The following is a 20,134-nucleotide window of genomic DNA, read 5'->3' on the forward strand; positions in this document are numbered from 1 at the left end:
ATAGTCAGTTCTATGTATTTGTATTGTCGCCCGGTTAATTTAGCTCACATTACAACTTTTTATATATTGCTAATGCCATTTAATAAAAAGGTTAATTGATAGTTTTTTTTTCTAGTTTATTTTAGTTCATTTTGTCTCATTTTATAGTTTATTTTAGTTCATTTTGTCTCATTTTAATTAGTCTTCATGTATATATTCTGTTTTTGTTATTTTTCATCTTTATCTGGTACTTTCTAGTCTTTTGAACATAATTGCAAGATTTCTCGAAAACTTTTGAATATGGAGAATTGCAAGATTGCGGAAGTGACCCAATCAGGCTTAATCTCGGATGAAGAATGGATGAAGATGCGAAGACAAATGAAGCTTTGGATGATCAAAAAATGTTGTGGGCTAGTTTAGAGGATCTTAGAAGACAAAAATGGGCTATCAAGAACTTGCATTTGGGCTGGATCATAGACAAGAGTGTTGGAGAGGTGAAGACCACTTAATTGGGTCCAATGATCCACTCAGCGACATTCACACGGTCCGTATGAGTGTCCCAAACGGTCCATGTGTGTTGATCTTTGAAGGATCTAAAATTTTAGCCTTTGCCTCTATTTTAGGAAGATTGGTGAGATGCTTTTTTGGTCATGTTTTAGATCCGATTTTGAATGTTATTTATTGCACTTTTGGAGCAAAAGGAGGATAACCTTTTGGGAAGAAGAAGACATTTTGCTCTCAAGAACACTTGAATAATTGTGGAAGTTTCCTATTTTATCTTGTTAAATGATTGATATTTTTTAACTCTCATCTTGTTTTCATGAGTTTAGCCATGCTAGGCTAAACAATCTTTGGTTGACTTGAATATTATTGCTTGGATGATTTGATTGTTTTGAAGAATATCATAAACTTGTGTTGAATATCTGTGATCATATTTTCTATCAAAACTTTCTTTATGTTTATGTATCTTTAGTCATGAATATTGGTATATGAATGTTATTTTTGTTGGTTAAATTTTTTGCTAAGTAATGGGTCTTCAATTTAACAAGCAACAATTAGTTTAAATGTTTGTTTTCATTTTATTTAGACTAATGAAATATTTTCTACATAGTGGTAATGAAAGCCATGGATTACTCTTTGGAGTTGATGAGTCTTAAAACCTAATGCTAATTGATTTTCACAAAATTACATGCCTCATTAGTTTTGTGACTTTGATTTAGGAAACATGTTATGAGCTCCTCTAGTCATTTAAATACAAAAGAAGAGTTGAGGCAAGTTATGATTGTAAATTGCTATAGCCAAGTAAGATTGTAAACACAAGTATTGCACATTGGTACTATAATGATTATTTAACCAAATATTCAAGTAATGAAAGTCTAATGTCAACCATATGTCTCTCAATGATTTAAAAATCAAATCTTCTACTTGTTTATTTACATTTTTCAAACCTTAGTATAAACTTAGTTTCTTTAAAAACCTTTAAACATTAAAACCCCCATTTTATTTTTATTGTTATTTTATAAGTGTTTGTACAACAAGATTATTATAGATTTATAAAATTGAATCAATTCCAGTGGATTTGATTCCCTTATCACTGTACATTACTTTAGTGTGTAATATTTAAGGTATTTATATTTGTTGGCCTCAACAACCACCAAATTTTGGCTCCATTACTAAGGATTAGTATATTTTTAATCAATTTGTTCCCCTATAGATCTCATCGTACATGTACTTTAGTCTACAATCCAGAAATTGAAAAAGAAGCAAGACATTTGGCAAAGGAAAAGGAGAATAAAATGTGGTCAAACTTCTAACCCTAGTGTGGATCTGGAGGTTGAAACCGCTTCCTCTAGTGACACCGAAACTAAACTATAACCCAAATCTAGTCTCAACCCTCGCCAAGAGATTTATGAAACACCACCCATACAACTAAATCCACCCATCATAGATCAAAGTAGGTTGCATGTCCCCTTAAGAGTATATGATTTTTCCACATAATTACATGTAAAACCCATCACAAAATTATTTACAAAGTGAAGCTATACGATTTACGGGTTTTCAGGACAAAAATCATGTATAAAAAGGTGTTTGTTGACTTAATACATCAACACAATTCCAAATGAATTAAGGGAGCCTAGTAATAGCCCTATAAACCTAAGCAAAGTTTAACACATATCCATAACCTTAAATAGGAACCGAAATCACACATTAACAAAATCCTGACATATGAGTTCACGAGGAGGTTTCGAGGCATTTTGAGTTGATCAATATTTTTTCCTGAAGCACGGTCTTGTTTCTAGGTGTCCAAGGGACCTAGAAACAACCTTAACCATAATAAAGCCCATTGAACTCGACATAATAAATTAAAATGGAAATCCTGCTAAAATGGAGAGCATATAGAGGTTTTTATGTGTTTTTGGTGCTTTTCTTTAGATCCAATCATATATACTTGTTTCTAAGTGTCAAGGGAACATATATATATATATATATATATATATATATATCTTTAGGAGTGATTAAAATGCTTAGAACTTAGCTAAACTCGACAACCAAAGCTTAAAATGAGAAAATTTCAAAATAAAGGGCTTCACGGCTATTGAGGGCAACCAGAGGCTGCTTCGGCCACCACAACACTGAAAAGAATTTAGGATGGACTCTAGGGACCAAGTATAATCGAGACATACATTGGAGATGTCTTGCAAGTCGAAGAAATCAACTCAAACTCCTATTCTAAAAAACCCTAGATTGATACCTCCTATTTCTCTCTCAATTCTGTCGGTTTTAGGCTCAAGGGAGGAGATGGAGACCTTAAACGAACAAAGAGAGTATATTTAGGGCTGAATCAACTTAGTTTCAAAGCATGGAGGATTTGCAAGTCGCCAGATCCAAATCAATAATCTGAAACTCCCGTTGTTGCTTTGCTTTATAACACCTCGCTCTCAAGTCTCATTTAAGGAGGGAAGGGGAGGTAATTGGTAGGAATTGAAAGAAAAGGATGATAAGATCTTGTTCCTCGATTTTTTTGGGATGATTTCGAAAGAAAAAAAGAGGCGATAAGGGATGATCTTCCCTCCTAATCTTCCTCCAAAATTGGAGAGATTTGGAGAGAAGTCAATCGTATTGCATTTTACTTTTTTTTTGAAGTTTACACAATTACCCTCATATCACTATATAAACGGATAATGTATACCAAGAAAAAACATCACGTATAAGAAATTTTGCATAATCCTCAAGCCATTCAAGTCTTCAATCTTCATCCCTGCCATAGTGATATCCTCACAAGTAAATAAAATTTTCTATATTCTTATCATATTCAATTTACTGCTATTATACACACACACACACACACTTGATTTTCAATTATTGGGTGTGACACATTAGAGGCTTTCAAATTATTGGGACTAGCATTCCAAAGAAGGGTTCTTCCAAGTTGGTTATTATTTTCGAAAATAACAAAATGTATGTGAACTAAACTGTGTGATTTTCGATTTTAGCTATGGTTATTTAGTTTTTCAAAGTATGTTGTTATTATGAAAAAAACCATAAATTTCCAGGTTGCATGTGCCCGTAATTGTTTATGTGAAATTTCGCTTTACAAATCATATTTGATTAATTTTATTTTGTAATCTAGAAAACCCATCAGTTCTGTCATGCCATAGTGAAATGAATTTTAATTAGTCATTTACTATATGTAGGGCTATAAACGAACTGAACGTTCAACGAACTGTTCGTGAACCGTTCGGCGGGAAGTTCGTTTATGGTTGTTTATTTAATAAATGAACAAATATGAACACAAATTCTCATTCGTTTAGTTAAACGAACAAACATGAACAATGGTCTCGTTCGTTCGATTATGTTCGTGAACGTTCGTTTATGCTATTCGTTTATATAAGTTCTTTTTATATTCATATATGCTTAATTGTGTTTGATTACATTACTATATTATATGTTCATATAGGTTCAATTATGTTTGTTTATCTTTGTTCATTTGTTTATGTTCGTTTAGCATGTTCACGAACATAAACGAACAAACATGAACAAGAAAACTCGTTCGTTTATCCGTTCGTGTTCGTTTATTTGTTCGGCTAACTTAAACGAACAAAAATGAACAAGCCCTCGTTCTTGATCGTTCGATTCGTTTACAACCATAACTATATGCTCCAGAGTAAAAATAACTAAGTTCCAGACTACATTTTGGACTATAATGACTATGTTCGAGGCTGCATCCCAAACCACTATTTCAAAGTTTTTCCGGACATATTCAAAACTAGATTTAAAAAAAAGAATTGTTTTTAGTGCACAAATATACCCACATATAATCACACAAAAGCCTAACAATAACTAAAATTCGTAGGAAAATGATTTATAGCTATGTAATCACATCAATTCATATAAAAAAACGAAAGCTTACAAATAAAAACATATAATCATAAAAAGAATCAACATAGACCAAAAAAATGAATTTCTTCACTGCTAGAAAAAGACATTCTATGAATTTGACGTAGTCCGAAACAATAAGTTTCAAATGAAGTCCAAAACACCAATTTCAAACCCATGATCTGATATCATACATACTTATAAAGCTAGCATTTTTCCTTGAACCTCATGCATTTGAAACCCCCATAAAAATTTACAAACACCTCATGCATTTGAAATCTCCTATTTTAATAAATACCACTCAAAAGTCTCTTAATAATAATGAACAACTCAAAGGTTTTATAACTTATATAATATATTTAATAAATAATTGATGGATACTCTACTATAAAAATGTCAATCTTTTTTAGTAGACACACAAATACAAATCACATACAAAATTCACAAAGAAAACAAGTTTAAAGTTTTTTGTATTGGTTTGAGGGCTTTGAACAATTTTTCGAGCCATGTTATTATGTTGAAGTTTTTAACTTATAAATTTGTTATATACTAATTCTTTTTTGATTTTTCTTGATTTAAGTATTCTTTTCAAAATATCATTGTATGTTATGGTTGAAATTTTAATGTAAATTAGATTAGATTCATATTATCGATCATATGTTATGAAAGGTAATATATATAATATTTAATTAACTATTGTATATATGTTTGTATGTTCATGTTGCTTCAAAATAATAATTAATTAAAAATCATTGATATGTCATATTATCCATATTATCCATGTAAGCATTTTTTAAAATGCAAATTGTCTATCTTATCACCTTTTTAGTATATGTTTAACATTTTAATTATAATAATAAGTGTTTTTTAAAAGTTTCTTTCACTTATTAATAATAACAGGTAATTTTAAAATTAATAAGCAATAATTATAAATAATAAAATCAAATTACATAGATATGTCATATTATCCATGCAAGACTTTTTTGAAATGCAAATTGTCTATCTTAATACTTTATTATTTAGTGTATGTTTCACATTTTAATAATAATATTAAGTGTTTCTTAAAAGACTTCTTTAACTTATTATTAATAATAAGTGGTTTAAAATTAATGAATAACAATTTTAAATGATAATAATATCAAATTATAAATTACATTTAGCTATAAATAAATTGTATTTTAAATGAACATCATTATTGAAATTAGAAAATGATCGCATAAGTAAAAATATAATTAATCAATAATAATAATTGTTAAATATAATACTAAATAGATAATTATATTTAATTCTATTAATGAGGAATGTGAGTTGATGTCAATGAATATTATTATTAAAAATTATATATATATATATATATATATATATATATATATATATATATATATATATATATATATATATAAATTAGTGTAAAAATATTATCTTAAAGTTAATGACAATAACATAATCATTTTAAACATATATTTTTCAATATTTTAACAATATATTTTTAATCTTTGTCGCGCAACGCGCGAGAATTCGTCTAGTGTTATATATAGGAGGACCACGTTACCGAATTGAATCATTTTACTTGTTAACCAATTTCAAAATTCAAATCAAGAATACATTCCGAACAAAAAGGTCATTTAAAAAAAAAATCTAAATGATTATTTAAAAAAAAAGAAACCACAAAAAATGGTGAGATTACTTAATTTCCAACATTTTCTCTGTTAAATCTCTTAGAGATTTAATGGATAATAATTTGGATATCCATAATCATATGTGAGATTTTCATGGGGTGAAATGGGTTCCAATTAAAGTGAATTGTTTCCTTTGGAGGCTGCTTTGCAATAGAATTCCGGTGGCTTGCAAGCTTGTGGAAAAAGGAATTTTGTTGGATTCTGTTACTTGTCACTTCTGCAGGGAAATAGAGGAATCAGTTGAGCATATTTTTTCACAGTGCTCGTTCTCAAAAAAGATATGGTCTTGGTTTAGTAATTGGAGTGACTTACTGCCTAGCATTCCCAATAATTATGATGAGCTTAAAAAAACTGTTTTGATTTCCTCGGGCATTAATAAGAAGAGACTGAAGCTCAGATTGATGTTAATATACTCGGTGTTGTGGTGTATATGGAGAACTCGCGATGACTTTGTTTTTAAGAAGAAGAGATGTTCGCATCTCAAGACGACAGATGATATTCAAATTCTTGCTTTCAATTGGGTTAAAAATAGATCGAAGTTTAATTCTATCTCGTGGTTTAATTGGAGTCTTTAATGCATTTGCCGTTCAAAAAAAAAATTAATTTCCTTTTTATTTTGATATGTGATGTGATTAGCCGTTTCTACTCGTTATAACATTTATTGACGGCGAAGACTATCGACTACACGTCAGTATATATCTGCATCTCCCTCCCAACGTGACACCTTTAGTTCGTTTATAATGAACTGAATCTTATTTTTCCCTCATTTCTTCTGATTCCTGTTCTCGATGGCTCCCAAATCTTCCGACTTCCCTTCTGCAGATTCCGACTACCAGTCCGGCTTCGGAAACCACTTCTCATCGGAGGCGATAGCCGGAGCTCTCCCTCAAGGTCAAAACAGTCCACTGGTTTGCCCCCTTGGTCTCTACGCCGAACAGATCTCCGGCACCTCTTTCACCGCTCCTCGCAAGCTCAATCAACGAAGGTCCAGTACTTACTCACTTTATACGCATCATTTTATATTTTTGTTTAAACAACTTTTCTAGTATGGAAGAGTTCCATTAAATCACGCTTCTGCTTCTTCTAGTGTTTTCCTGTTTTTTGAAGTTAATATTCACAATTATCCATACCGATTTTAGTTAATCGTTGTACATGAAGTTCCTATTCGATCTTTTGCGATTCTAGGTATTGCTTATGCAAATTCGAGTGAACAACTCTTTGTTCTGTGACTTAGTTTTTTGGTCGGGAAGTATATCTGAAGAGTCGTGTAAGATGTAAATTGTTAAAATAACTTGGTTCACTAGTCTGATAATCGTAGATCATTGGTTCATTATGCTTGATCAATCTAATCGACCGTTATTCGTTTAAATTTAGTTTCGATTTAAGTTCTGTAAGAGCATGCCTTCTACAAATTCAACCAACTTCCAATTTGCATCGGATTCATATAATCATATACATACTAATTGCTGAATACTAAACTCAAAATACATGAATACTGGCGCCTAATTGTTACATCTCACAGTATTTTGATTCATATAAGATTTGGTTTATGATTTTCGCAACATCCAATTTTTTCACATGTTCATGCTATTTCTGTTTCAACAGTTGGCTATATCGGATCAAACCTTCAGTCACACACGAACCATTTAAACCAAGAGCTCCCAAACATGAGAAGCTACTAAGTGAATTCAGCCAGGTCAACAGTGCAATTAACCCCACACAAATTCGATGGAAACCTGTTGATATTCCTGATGAACCAACAGACTTTGTTGATGGGCTCTATTCTGTATGTGGAGCTGGTAGTTCATTCCTTAGACATGGTTTCGCCATTCACATGTAACATATGCTTCAAATGTTGTACCTTATACAATCTGGCATTCGTTTACTGCATTAAGTGTTGTCTTCATGATCATGTAGGTACACTGCAAACATATCTATGGAAAACTCTGCTTTCTGCAATGCAGATGGCGACTTCTTGATAGTTCCTCAAACTGGAAGTAAGTGTCCACATTTTCAACGCATCTTTTTACCCTTCATGATTATGGAACTTGTGATTATAAATTTATAAATTATAATAAAACATTTTTATTTTTAGGGTTGTGGGTCACTACAGAATGTGGAAAACTACAAGTTTCACCTGGTGAAATTGTAATCCTCCCTCAAGGATTCCGGTTTGCTATTGATTTACCAGATGGCCCTTCGCGTGGTTATGTTGCTGAAGTTTTTGGTACTCATTTCCAACTCCCTGATCTTGGGCCAATAGGTAATTAACCTACTACTATGAACTATCCCTTGTATCTCTATAAGGGTATTTTTGTCTTTTTTAACTTGGTGTTGCTTTTAGGTGCAAATGGGCTTGCTTCCCCAAAGGATTTTCTTGTCCCCACAGCTTCATTTGAACAGGAATCTCGTCCAGGTTATACAATTATACAGAAATTTGGTGGTGAACTTTTTACTGCTAGACAAGATTTTTCACCATTCAATGTTGTTGCTTGGCATGGCAATTATGTCCCTTATAAGGTACACATTTTTTTCATTATAGTTTCTTATGTATGTTTGATTTACAATCATGAGTAAATTACATTTTTGGTCCCCGAGTATAGCTTCTTTTCTCCATTTTGGTCCCAATGAGTTTTCTCGTACAATTTTGCTCCTTATTTGAAGTTTTTATAACGCTTTTAGTCCCTGTATCAAGTAAATTGATTTTTATATAGCCTATATCCAAGGACCATAGTCATTATACTTGGAATATGAACCAAAAATGTCGCAAGAACCTCAAGAGAGATGATAATTGCAAAATTCAACAATACTCAGGGACCAAACTTGTAATTTACTCTATATCTAAGTATATATATAAAGATTTACATGTATTTTGTTTGCAGTATGATCTAAGCAAGTTTTGCCCGTATAATACGGTTTTGGTTGACCATGGTGATCCATCAATAAACACGGGTGAGTGTGATTTTCTTTTAGTAAATGAGATAATTTTTGTTCATTTACAAGATTGATTTATATGTTTTATGATATGGGTTAAGTGTAAGAAATAGCAATGTATTTTGATAATGATATAATAAAGGATTCATTTTGTAAATTTTAATGCAGTGTTGACCGCACCAACTGATAAACCTGGGGTTGCATTGCTTGATTTTGTGATATTTCCTCCACGGTGGTTGGTGGCGGAGCATACTTTTAGACCTCCTTACTACCACCGCAATTGTATGAGTGAATTTATGGGTCTTATCCATGGAGGATACGAGGTACTCTTCCACTACATTTGTTACACATGACAGATCAAGACATGACATGACAGATCAAGACATGACATGACTGGACAAGATAGGCTCACGACATGACGTCATGACAGTTCACGACATGACAGTTCAGGTCATGACTCGACTAGACTAGACATGACGTCATGACTCGACTAGACTGGACATGACGTCATGACTCGACTGGACATGACGTCATGACAGTTCAGGACATGACTGGACAAACTTTGTAGGGATATGATTGATGATGAGGGTATTTACGTCTTTTTGTATAGAAAAAAGATCAGAGAGTGAGTCGTTGTCCCATCTTGTTTTGATAGTAACTAAAGAAATGACATTTTCAGGCAAAAGCGGACGGATTTCTCCCTGGTGGTGCGAGTCTTCATAGTTGTATGACTCCTCATGGTCCCGACACAAAAACCTACGAGGTAAGCTTCTTTGAATTAAATTACTTTTATTCATATACTCTTAAATTAAATATATTTTTTTTAAAAATTAAATATTTTTTTTTATAATTATACTTTGACATTTCATGGTATCTAGTTTTTTTTTATATTGTCTATAGGCGACAATTACGGGTGGTGATAATGTTGGGCCACATAGAATAAGGGACACAATGGCCTTCATGTTTGAATCATGTCTAATGCCACGTATTTGCCCATGGGCTCTTGAATCATCGTATGTGGATCATGATTATTACCAATGTTGGATTGGATTGAAGTCACATTTTAACCCCAACAACACGCGTAATTCACATAATAATAATGGGCATCCTGAAATTCAAGAATAGTTTACTTGTTGCTTCTACTTATAGGGAATCAATGGTAAATGTTGTGTTTGTAGATGATGAATCAATCCTATGTACATATAATCATAAAGGAATAGATGCACATATTGTAGAGAATTAACCATAAACGAAGGGAACTTAAATAAAATTACAACTTTGTTTGTACATGAATCCAACTTAAACTTTGCAATTTTATTTTCGCTTTAATCTAATTACTTGGTCTCCTGGATCATACTTTTTGCTAGTGAACCCCTACAAAATTTTAGCTTACTAATAAAAAAAACCTTTTGCAACTTGATGAAATTAACGCATCAAAGTTACTAATATTCATAAGCATCCATAATAGGAGCTTTTTATTTATTGGAGAAAGTGTTCTCATGGAATTAACAAGCTCAAGTAAATATTATTTTATTTATTTATCAGTTAAATTTACTTTTATTGAGCTTGTTTATATGATTGTGAAACCTATATATGGATCCTCAAAGCCACATGTTATGATTGTTAGACTTAAAGTGAGTGTATGCAAGGTTGTAGAATTTGTTACTTGATACCTGTTCGACCGACTACCGAGTAGTGAGTATTCGGGAGTACTCGGATTCGGTAATTCATGTAGAAACATTTTTAGGGACATTATATATATCAAAATCAAAAGTTAAAATCAAAAGTTGAAAGAAATATACAACAAAATTAGATACATGTGAATACACAAAAATTAAAAAACACCTAATGGTCTCATTTCGTAAATAATTACTGAACATTTAAGATATATATGTAGTAATAATCACATGTGAGTGTGTTAAATAATAAATCATTAATTATATTATACATATTAATCACTGAGTTGACCGGATTTTATAACATTGCTGAGTTCAGTACGGGGTCGATCGGGGAGTACTCGGGATTTTGCAACTCGTCTTGGTAAGGGACCGAGTAACGAGTACTCTGAGGAGTAATCGGCCAACTTGGCGAGTTTTACAACATTGAGCGTCTGTGAAGCTTTTTGAATTGGTGATGTCTAAGCCATATTATCGTTTTCTCTCACTCAAAGTGCTCCACCTCATCTTCTCCCACCCTTAACCTAAAAACATGCCATATATCTAACGGTTTTCAAGTTAAGTGGTCATGTGATTTGGTTTTCTTTAGAAATACCTTTTCATCTTTTGTATAAAAAACAACACCATTTCATAAAGCGTGAAAAATATGAAATGTTATCGTATAAATACAAAATTAACCCTAAAATAAATAACTGTATATTTTTAAAAAATATTGATGGATAAAATAGTTAATTTAGTTGGAATACGGAGCAAAATTGTTATGAAACATCAAATAAGGACCAAAAGTATTATATTAATTTTTTTGGGACCAAAATCGTAAAATCAATAAACTTAGAGGCCAAAAAGGTATTTTACTTTTTTTTTTTTTTTTTTTTTTTTTTTTTTTTTTTTTGAAAATTACATGCTGGTTTTTTAGTATAATTCTATTTTTAAGAAAACTTTTGGTCTCAATAGCTTTTTGATATTTTTTTTGTTGGTTCATATTCCAAGTAAAATGACTATAGAGTAAATTACATATTTGGCCTTCGATATTGGTTTATGCAATTTGGTCTCGAAAACGTTTTTTCTTTTCATAAGTGTGATCTCTATTTGATGTTCTAATAGAGTTATAGCACTTCTCTTCAAGTCAAGTGACTATTTTTTCACGAATAAAACTGAATTTTATAAATTTGGTCCAAAAAGATAGTCATTTTATTTGGAACAAAGATAGAAAAGAGTTTTAAAAAATTCAAATAAGGACTAGAATTGCAACAAAAATATTTTGGTATCAAATCAAAACAATAATTTATTTTTCTAAAATAAACTATTGTTTTGGAGTTGAGACCAATATATTATAAGAAATGATCAAAATTGCAAGAAAGATTTTTTAGGACCAAAATTCAAAAAACATCTTCACTTTATAAACAAAAAAAAAAGCAATTTACTCTTTTTCCTTCATCGAGCATTTTCATTTTTAGTGTACTAAAGCTTTAGGTCTAGAATATCATACTTTTCGATAGGAGATATTTTATATTAAAGGAAAGTTAAAAAAAACACCTAAATATATATTAGAGAAGTTAAGATCATAAATGAAATTCATCTGATTGTTGTCTTTAACCGTGCAGCCACTTTGCAACTACTCAATCAATATATAATCTTGGAGAAATTAAATATCCTCTTACTTTTTGTTTTTATATATATCCTTATACCCAATAAAATAGTGAAATATGTAACATTTAATGTTCATTTAATAAAATTTAATGATATTTTAATATACTAATATGACACATGTCATCATTTAAATAGATTGAAAGATTAATAAAAACAAAATATAATAGAATATTTAATTTCTCATAATCTTGACCACATATTGTTTTGATCAAGTGAGAGTCCACATAACAAAAACATGTGTCTATAGACACACCTTACTGGAGATTATTTATTTATTTATTTATTTGAATAGTATATGATAATTTTTAGGTTGACATATCTTTTATGGTTTGTACACACATTGAGATGATTCTCGAAACAAACAAATATAAAATATAGACAATGTTTTATCTTCAACTGAAATTAGTATTGATTTTGAAATTTTAGAAACATCCACCAAGAAACGTGCAACAATTACAAGACATTGATTAATATTTCTTAAATTACGTTTTTAGTTTGTTATTAAAACTTGTCTTAGGTGGTATTATTGATAACCCGTTTCGATAATCATATTTTTTTGCTTTTATTTTGCCACCTCAATTAAATCGGACATACTTGAGCACTAATCATGAAATCTAGGGACTGTGATGGAGTATTTTGGACTTCAATGTATTAATCTTTTTGATATCGCTCTTATGAAATTTTGGACTACCATGGAGTATTTTGGATTAATTTTCTTTAATATTATTCTCATAGTATTTGGTCTCACTGGTTGATACTTTATCATAGTTTTAGTGTAAGTCTTGAGATTTAGCACAAACAATGGTTGTGATTTCATAGCTCATCTACTTTGGTAATTTTGGCTAATATCGTTTCTGTTGAGTCCAATGTAAAAGGACTTTCTTGCCCTTGGACCGAAATAAGTAACACCTCTAGACTTAAAGGACTAAATATGTAAATAGTCGTTACGATATTCCCTTTCCACTAACATGGGTCGCACAAAACTCTTCCACCGATGACACTCGCAACGGGTTTGGGTTGCTGAAAAACAGTTCACCAAGAACTTTTAAATGACCTCTTCTTAAGATACTTTCGATAATAATTTTTTTAAAAAAAAACCTTATATTATCTGATTACTAACTATAAAGTGAATAGAGTTATAAAATCAAATCAAAACAATTAAGGCTGTAAACGAACCGAACGAACACGAACATGGCTTGTTCATATTCGTTCGTTTAAGTTAGCCAAACAAATGAACGAATGCGAATGGATAAACGAACAAGTTTTGTTGTTCATGTTCGTCCGGTTAACAAATTGCATTGTTCATTTTTGTTCGTTTATGTTCGTGCACATGCTAAACGAACATAAATGAACGAATACAAATGAACAAAGATAAACAAACATAATTCAAACATATATGAACATAAATGAACATATAATATAGTAATGAAATCAAATACAATTAAGCATATATGAACATTGAAAAAACATATACAAACGAACATAAACAAATATAAACGAACAACATAATTGAACGAACAAGATCATTGTTCATGTTCGTTCGTTTAACTAAACGAACGAGAATTTGTGTTCATGTTCGTTCATTTATTAAATAAACGAACATAAGCGAACTTCCCGCCGAACGGTTAACGAACAGTTCGCTGAATGTTCAGTTCGTTTACAGCCCTAAAAACAATAGTTTGTTTTTCTAAAATTTGATAGCCGGAGAAAAAGCATCTAGTAGACCTTAGTAAAGTTGCGAGTTCATTTTTTTTAGAACAACGAAGATTTTATAAAAAACAAAACTAATAAGAAACTAGAAAAAAAACACAACTTCACATGACAACAAGAGATGAGTTTTGCAACCAACAAACTCAAGTAAATGAATCCTTCCACCTATTATGACATGAAGTATAAGCTGCCTAACTATATTCTAAAAAACAAGGCTTTTTTTTAGGAATGACCTTATCAAAAAGTAACTTGTTCCTAAAACTCCAAATATGCCACCACATAACCAAGAAAACTACTTGAAGACGCAGATTCCCGAACCAGACAAGCCAATCGCCATGGGAAAAGTTCATGGGACAATTTAAACCCCACCATCTCATTGTTTTCTCCAAAAGAGCCAACACCAACGGACAAGAAAAGAACAAATGATTAAGGGTGTGTTTGGTTGTGGAAAATTGTTTTCATTTTTTAAGAAAATGTTTTCTAGAAAATGGAATTGCGTTCTCATTTTCAGTTTTCAATGAAAATTTTAGAAAATGCGTTTGGTTGGAACCGGTGGAGTTTTCATTTTCCATCTTAGAAATTTGGAAAACTTTGAAAAACTATAAAAATCACTTTTCTAATTTACATACAAATTGGAAAGCTGAAAATTTTCATTTTCTTAGAAAACTGAACCAACCATGCGTTTTAAAATTTCCGTTTTTTTGGAAAATTTTCCTAGAAAACTGGAAAAATTTCCACAACCAAATATACCCTAACTGATTCCACGTTATTACTACAAATCAGGCAGCATAAGCTCGAAATATCCAAACCTCTCTTCGAAAGGTTAGGATGAGTACAAAGCTTATCTAATACCAACTTCCAAGCAAAAACATTAACTTTGATGGGAAGAAGACGCACCATTTAGTAGGAACCGAAGAAGCATGTAACAATAGACCATTAACCAAGGAATGGGCTGAAGCAACCAAGAGATTGCCTGGATTATTAGAAAACCAGACCCACCTATCCTTCGTCGAAGATAAAGAAACTGAATAAAGTCAAGAGCTTACTCTTGAACACTCTCGCCCCTCCCCTCGGACTCCTGCGGAAACTGAACTAAAGGGTAAATCATTTTTTCAACAATAGACACGTCTTTATGACACTCTAGCAAGTATAATCTTGGAAAAGAGACACAAAAGGAAGCTTCTCCCAACCACACATCTTTCCAAAATCTAGTTTTTTTTACCATTACCAACTCTCATTTTACAAATATATTTAAGCTTCACTCCCTTACCCTTCAATTGAGACACCGTGCTGTTAAATATTGTCAATATTACAATCAATGTTACAAACTTGTCATTTGAGATTGTGCAGGGTGTTATGTGGAAGTTATATGGATAAGATTTGATATGAATTTAGAGTATATTGATTGATAGTGTTAATTAATATAAGTTGTGGACTAAGGTTGAAGGTTCTGCTTATTAATCATACGGGTTAACACGCGGGTCATATTATCCGTTTACCCGGAGTATATGTTGTTGTCACACCCCAAAACCAAGAACGGCGGAAACGTTCTGGGGCGGAGGACGTCATGTATAGTATCACAACACAGTATACTAGTAAACAAGTAAACAACATCATCCATTACATTAAATATATAATCTTAATACAAGTGTGTTCTGTAGTTTATGAGACACCAAAATATGAATCAAAATAAAAGATGGGTCTTGTATGCGCTCCATCTTCTCAACAGCTGGCATCGGTACCTGTCTATTGATGACCTAAGAATACAAGTTATTTTGAAAGAGTTTATCAACATTAAAGCTAGTGAGTTCATAAGTATTTAGTGTCTATGATTGTATCAAAATGTTTGAAACAATGTTTGAAGTACGAGTTTGTAAACGTTTGTAGTAAAAGTATGTAAATGTTTGTAAAAGTTTGTAACTCCTAGAAAATCGTATATTTTCTACTAAAAGTAGCCTTCTACCAAGGCACAACTGTTATGTATGTTTGTTTCTTGTAAAAGTGTATAATTTTCCTAAGTGTAACTATCATTTTCAAAATATAGTTTGTACATTAACGTTTAAGTGAAGTGATCACCCAATAAATGTAAAGGGTAAATTAATATAGTACTGTAGTGTTGTATTATAATAACTACTGCTGTACTAACTACCTTAAACCGGATTTATATCAAGGTATTATGTGATTAATTGTACCATACTATCGACTATGAACACGACAATGTAAGTCGTCAAAAGAAATGACATTTGGCACCCGAAGACCTACAGGTCCCACTGTAGCTAGCAACAAGGTGTAGGATAGTCAATCCAGTATAGATCTATACGCAAACTCACGCTCTCCCTCCAGGCGATTCTGGATACAACTCGGGCCATGGCAATGAAGACATGCTCCGATACAGTGGATCACATTTATGTTATAGTATACTTGTATATGTAATGTATGTACTTGTGTAGTGAATGTATTTCTTCTCATCATAGTATCGTTGTATAGTTTCTCATAATAGTATCGTTGTATAGTTTCTCATAATAGTAAGTAGTGACTCATGAATGAACTGACTCTTTGTATGCTTCATTGGACTAGAAGTAGTAAGTGTATAACCCTAAACTATACCTATTATAGTTTACTAGTAGACTTGTTTGTATGACTGAATGTATTGAAATGAGATAAAAGTCTTTATAATCTATACATATATACATAATATATAACTAAGAGGCTGTTTGTTTGGCCTCTTAATGATATCATAAAGAGGCTAGATCTGAATCATTCAGATTCAGAGCGTTTGGTTGGAGTTTTCTCAGCCTCTTAATCGGTCAGACATAAGTAAAAGTGGTTTTGATCGGTTAGATGTGATAACAAGTCTGGATGAAAATTTTTCCATCTTATACCCTTAACCCTAAAGAAAAGAAATGTTCGCCTCTTTTTTGTTTTTTCTTTCCCCCTCTTCTCCCATCGACATCGTTCTCTGTTTCTTGGTGATTCTCACGTTGCCATCGGACTTGCAACAATGCCAATCCACCTCCGCCTCCGTCCTCGTCACCTCCCTCCTCGCTGGTATGTTCCCCCCCTCTCTCTCTCTCTCTCTATCTCTATCTCTTGTTCATTGTGTTCTTATCTTTGGCTAATCGATTTCTGTGAAATTGATTGTTTCATACTTTTGGTCAACTTGAAGCTTGTTTCTGATCTGTTTTTGCTGAGGTTTCTTCTTTCTTTGTTGAAACTTGTGTGAAATTAGGTTTATGTTCTTGCTTGCTCTGTTGTTCTTGCTCGATTTTTGCTATGTTGTTGTTCAAATTTTCAAGCTCGAAATCTGTTATGTTCTTGCTCGATTTTTGCTGCTTTGTTGTTGTTGGGTTTTGTTGTTATGAATAAAAAGTTCAAAATTGTTGAAACCTGTTCAAAATTGCATGCTGAAACCTGCTGGATTTTGAATACTAGGGAGGGCACAATGGCACAAAAATGTCTAGAATTAATTGGAAACAGATAGAAGGTGTGACATTTCTTGAAGCTTGTATTTAAGAAATTATAGCTTATGGACCTGAAGGGAGTAGTTTGAAAGCGAATTGGTGGAAGAATGTAGCAAAGGTTGAAAACATAATACAATTTTAGATGTTGTAAATTTTAATTTGGATTTTTTTTAATGTTTAATTTGGATTTTGTATATCGTTTTGTATTTTATTTATATTTTTTTTACAAATTCGGTATCGTTCAATAGAGGCGTTTAAATGTCATGTCAAACAGCAACAAATAGTTTAGAGGGTTAAAATGGTCATTTTCATCATTAAGAGACAAACGTTCAGATGACCGACCAAACATCAATTTATCATTAAGATACTGATTCATACAGAGCCTCTGCATCATCCAGGTCTCTACATCATCCAGATATGAATACTTCAGATGCTACCAAACAGCCCTAAGGATTTAACAACACTTGGACAAACAATTGGGTACTCTAAGTCCACAACCAAACAAGGAACATGAAGTAAAGTGAGTTATCAGCCCTAAGTCCTTCAAACCTTATTTATATAACTATATATGTAGTAGACATGGTTTTAACAATATATAAGTTTGAAAACTGTAAAAGAAAGGTTTGGTATACAAAAGTGAATTTGATAAGGAGTTTAACATGTAACATAGTTTGATAAGCAGTATGAAGTTGTATGTTTGGTAAACCAGTTTGAAAGTATATTAAATCCATCGATTGATAGTTATTAATCACATGTGATTGATATAATAACTATGATATTCAACTTGTATCCCCCCATAAGAGCATTTAAAATCATTTAAAAGGTTGATTAAGGGGGTATGAACTCACCTGTAGTGAGTGATGCGAATGTAAGATCGGAATAAAGATGCTAAGTGTCAAGTGAATACTTAAGCACCCATGGATCCTATTTAGCATATAAAGACACATATATGTATGTAATTAGTGTTTATACAACTAATTAAGTAAAGTATTACTCCTTTAGGACTGAGAATTTCTTAAATAGAAGTGTTACAATCTCTTAGGATTGCATAAAAGGAGTGTATAGCTACCAAATGGAGCTTTCGGTCCAAGTGGTATTCGGTTCTTAGGGTCCTCGGTCCAAATGAGTTCTCGGTCCAAATGACCTTTTGGTCATGGAATTCTCGATCCATATGACCTTTCGGTCATAGAGTTCTCGGTATAAGGAGATTCAACCGAAACTCATCAACTCTTGTAAAAATGATGCTTTTCAAGAGTCATGCTCAATGGGGTCGGTTTCTAGGGTTCATGCTTAGCCTTAGGAAAGGTTTAGAGTCATATTACACCCTTCATGAGGGTTCTTGGTCTAAGGAGATACACTAAACCGAAAACTCCATTTTTTCATGGATAAGTGCCGATTTCAAGTCCTAAATCAAGAGTTTTAACTAGATAACAAGTATAGGAGAGTAATACTTACGATTTAGAGGCTTATAGAGTTGTTTCTGGACCAAAACACTAGTGTGTGTTCTTGGTGTTCTTGAAGAACACTTGAAGATCTAAGAAAATGGAATGATTTCACAGATGAAATCATGTAAGATCACTAGATAATGGAAGAGATCAACTAAACATGGAAGGAAACACTTACAATCTTGAAGATCTCGAAAAATCTTTGGATGATACTTGAGGGAGAATTGTTCTTGACTTGGAAATGGAAAAGAATGGTAAAAATGACTAAGTGTCATTTATATACCCTTTAGAGTTTTCGGTCCAAACACTATTTGGGCCGAAAAATCCTAACTCTTGGAGTTTTGTGACTTAAATGTTGTACCATTAATACTAAAGTATACTTCCTTTCATTTATTCTTTCAAAGAATAAATATTTAAAAATACCCCAAACGGACTTTAAACCGAGCTACAAATTAGCAGAAATGAATTTGACTTTTAATTGAAGTGTTTGACTGTAGAGTTTGTACAAATGAAAATTTCGGGTTGTCACAGTTGATGGATTGAAGACTGATTCGTCATTATTCACTAGATATTTCTTTGTTAGTCTATTAGTTCTCTCTGTGTGTAATAAGACGTTAGGGTTTGTATAACCTAATTGTTCTTCGTCTATTCTTAATCAATAGATTAGGATGAGAGTTTTGTTAAGAGTGTGGAGTAGGATTTATGTAGTGAGGTTTTCTTTGTAAGTATCTGAAAACCATCTGTCTATTTGTCCTAAATTGATATAATAGATGATGATGTAAGGAAGATGATTTTTTGTTTTTTCACATGGTATCAGAGCTTTAGGGCTTCGATTTCTGCTTGATGATCATCTTCGTAAAGGTATTATTGTTTTTTTAGTGTTTTTTCTTGGTTAGATCCTTGTAGATCTTCATTGTTGGGTTTGTAGTGTGGTTTCTGTTGTTGATCTGGATGATCATCGGTTTGATCAGCTGGATCATCTTCTAGTTTTTTTGTGATTCTGGTACTGCGAGTTTCTTTGTAATCTTGCAGGTTTGTCTTCAAGTGGAGATCCTTGAGTGATTGTTGTCATCGTCGAGTGGAGATCCTTGATCGACAAGTTGATTCATCATTCTTTGGTCGATTAATCCTATTCTATGAAATAACTCTTGATAACGGATTTCATCACCGTTATCCCGTAAAAGAGAACGAAGCAATAGGAGTCGATCCGTTTCATCTGATCA

General features: G+C 32.1%; 1 protein-coding gene across 1 annotated transcript; it reads left to right on the forward strand.

Moving 5' to 3' along the window:
• The first annotated feature begins 6,736 nt into the window (after nucleotides 1-6,736).
• LOC111916889 (homogentisate 1,2-dioxygenase) lies at nucleotides 6,737-10,258 on the forward strand. Its single transcript, XM_023912544.3, has 9 exons — nucleotides 6,737-7,020; nucleotides 7,641-7,871; nucleotides 7,953-8,032; nucleotides 8,131-8,298; nucleotides 8,380-8,555; nucleotides 8,918-8,987; nucleotides 9,138-9,292; nucleotides 9,649-9,732; nucleotides 9,870-10,258. Exons 1-9 carry the CDS (start codon nucleotides 6,824-6,826, stop codon nucleotides 10,092-10,094), a joined length of 1,386 nt encoding a protein of 461 aa, XP_023768312.1. The 5' UTR covers nucleotides 6,737-6,823; the 3' UTR covers nucleotides 10,095-10,258.
• Nucleotides 10,259-20,134: the final 9,876 nt, after the last annotated feature.

The sequence above is a fragment of the Lactuca sativa genome, chromosome 9, assembly GCF_002870075.4.
Source record: "Lactuca sativa cultivar Salinas chromosome 9, Lsat_Salinas_v11, whole genome shotgun sequence".
NCBI classification, from domain to species: Eukaryota; Viridiplantae; Streptophyta; class Magnoliopsida; order Asterales; family Asteraceae; genus Lactuca; species Lactuca sativa.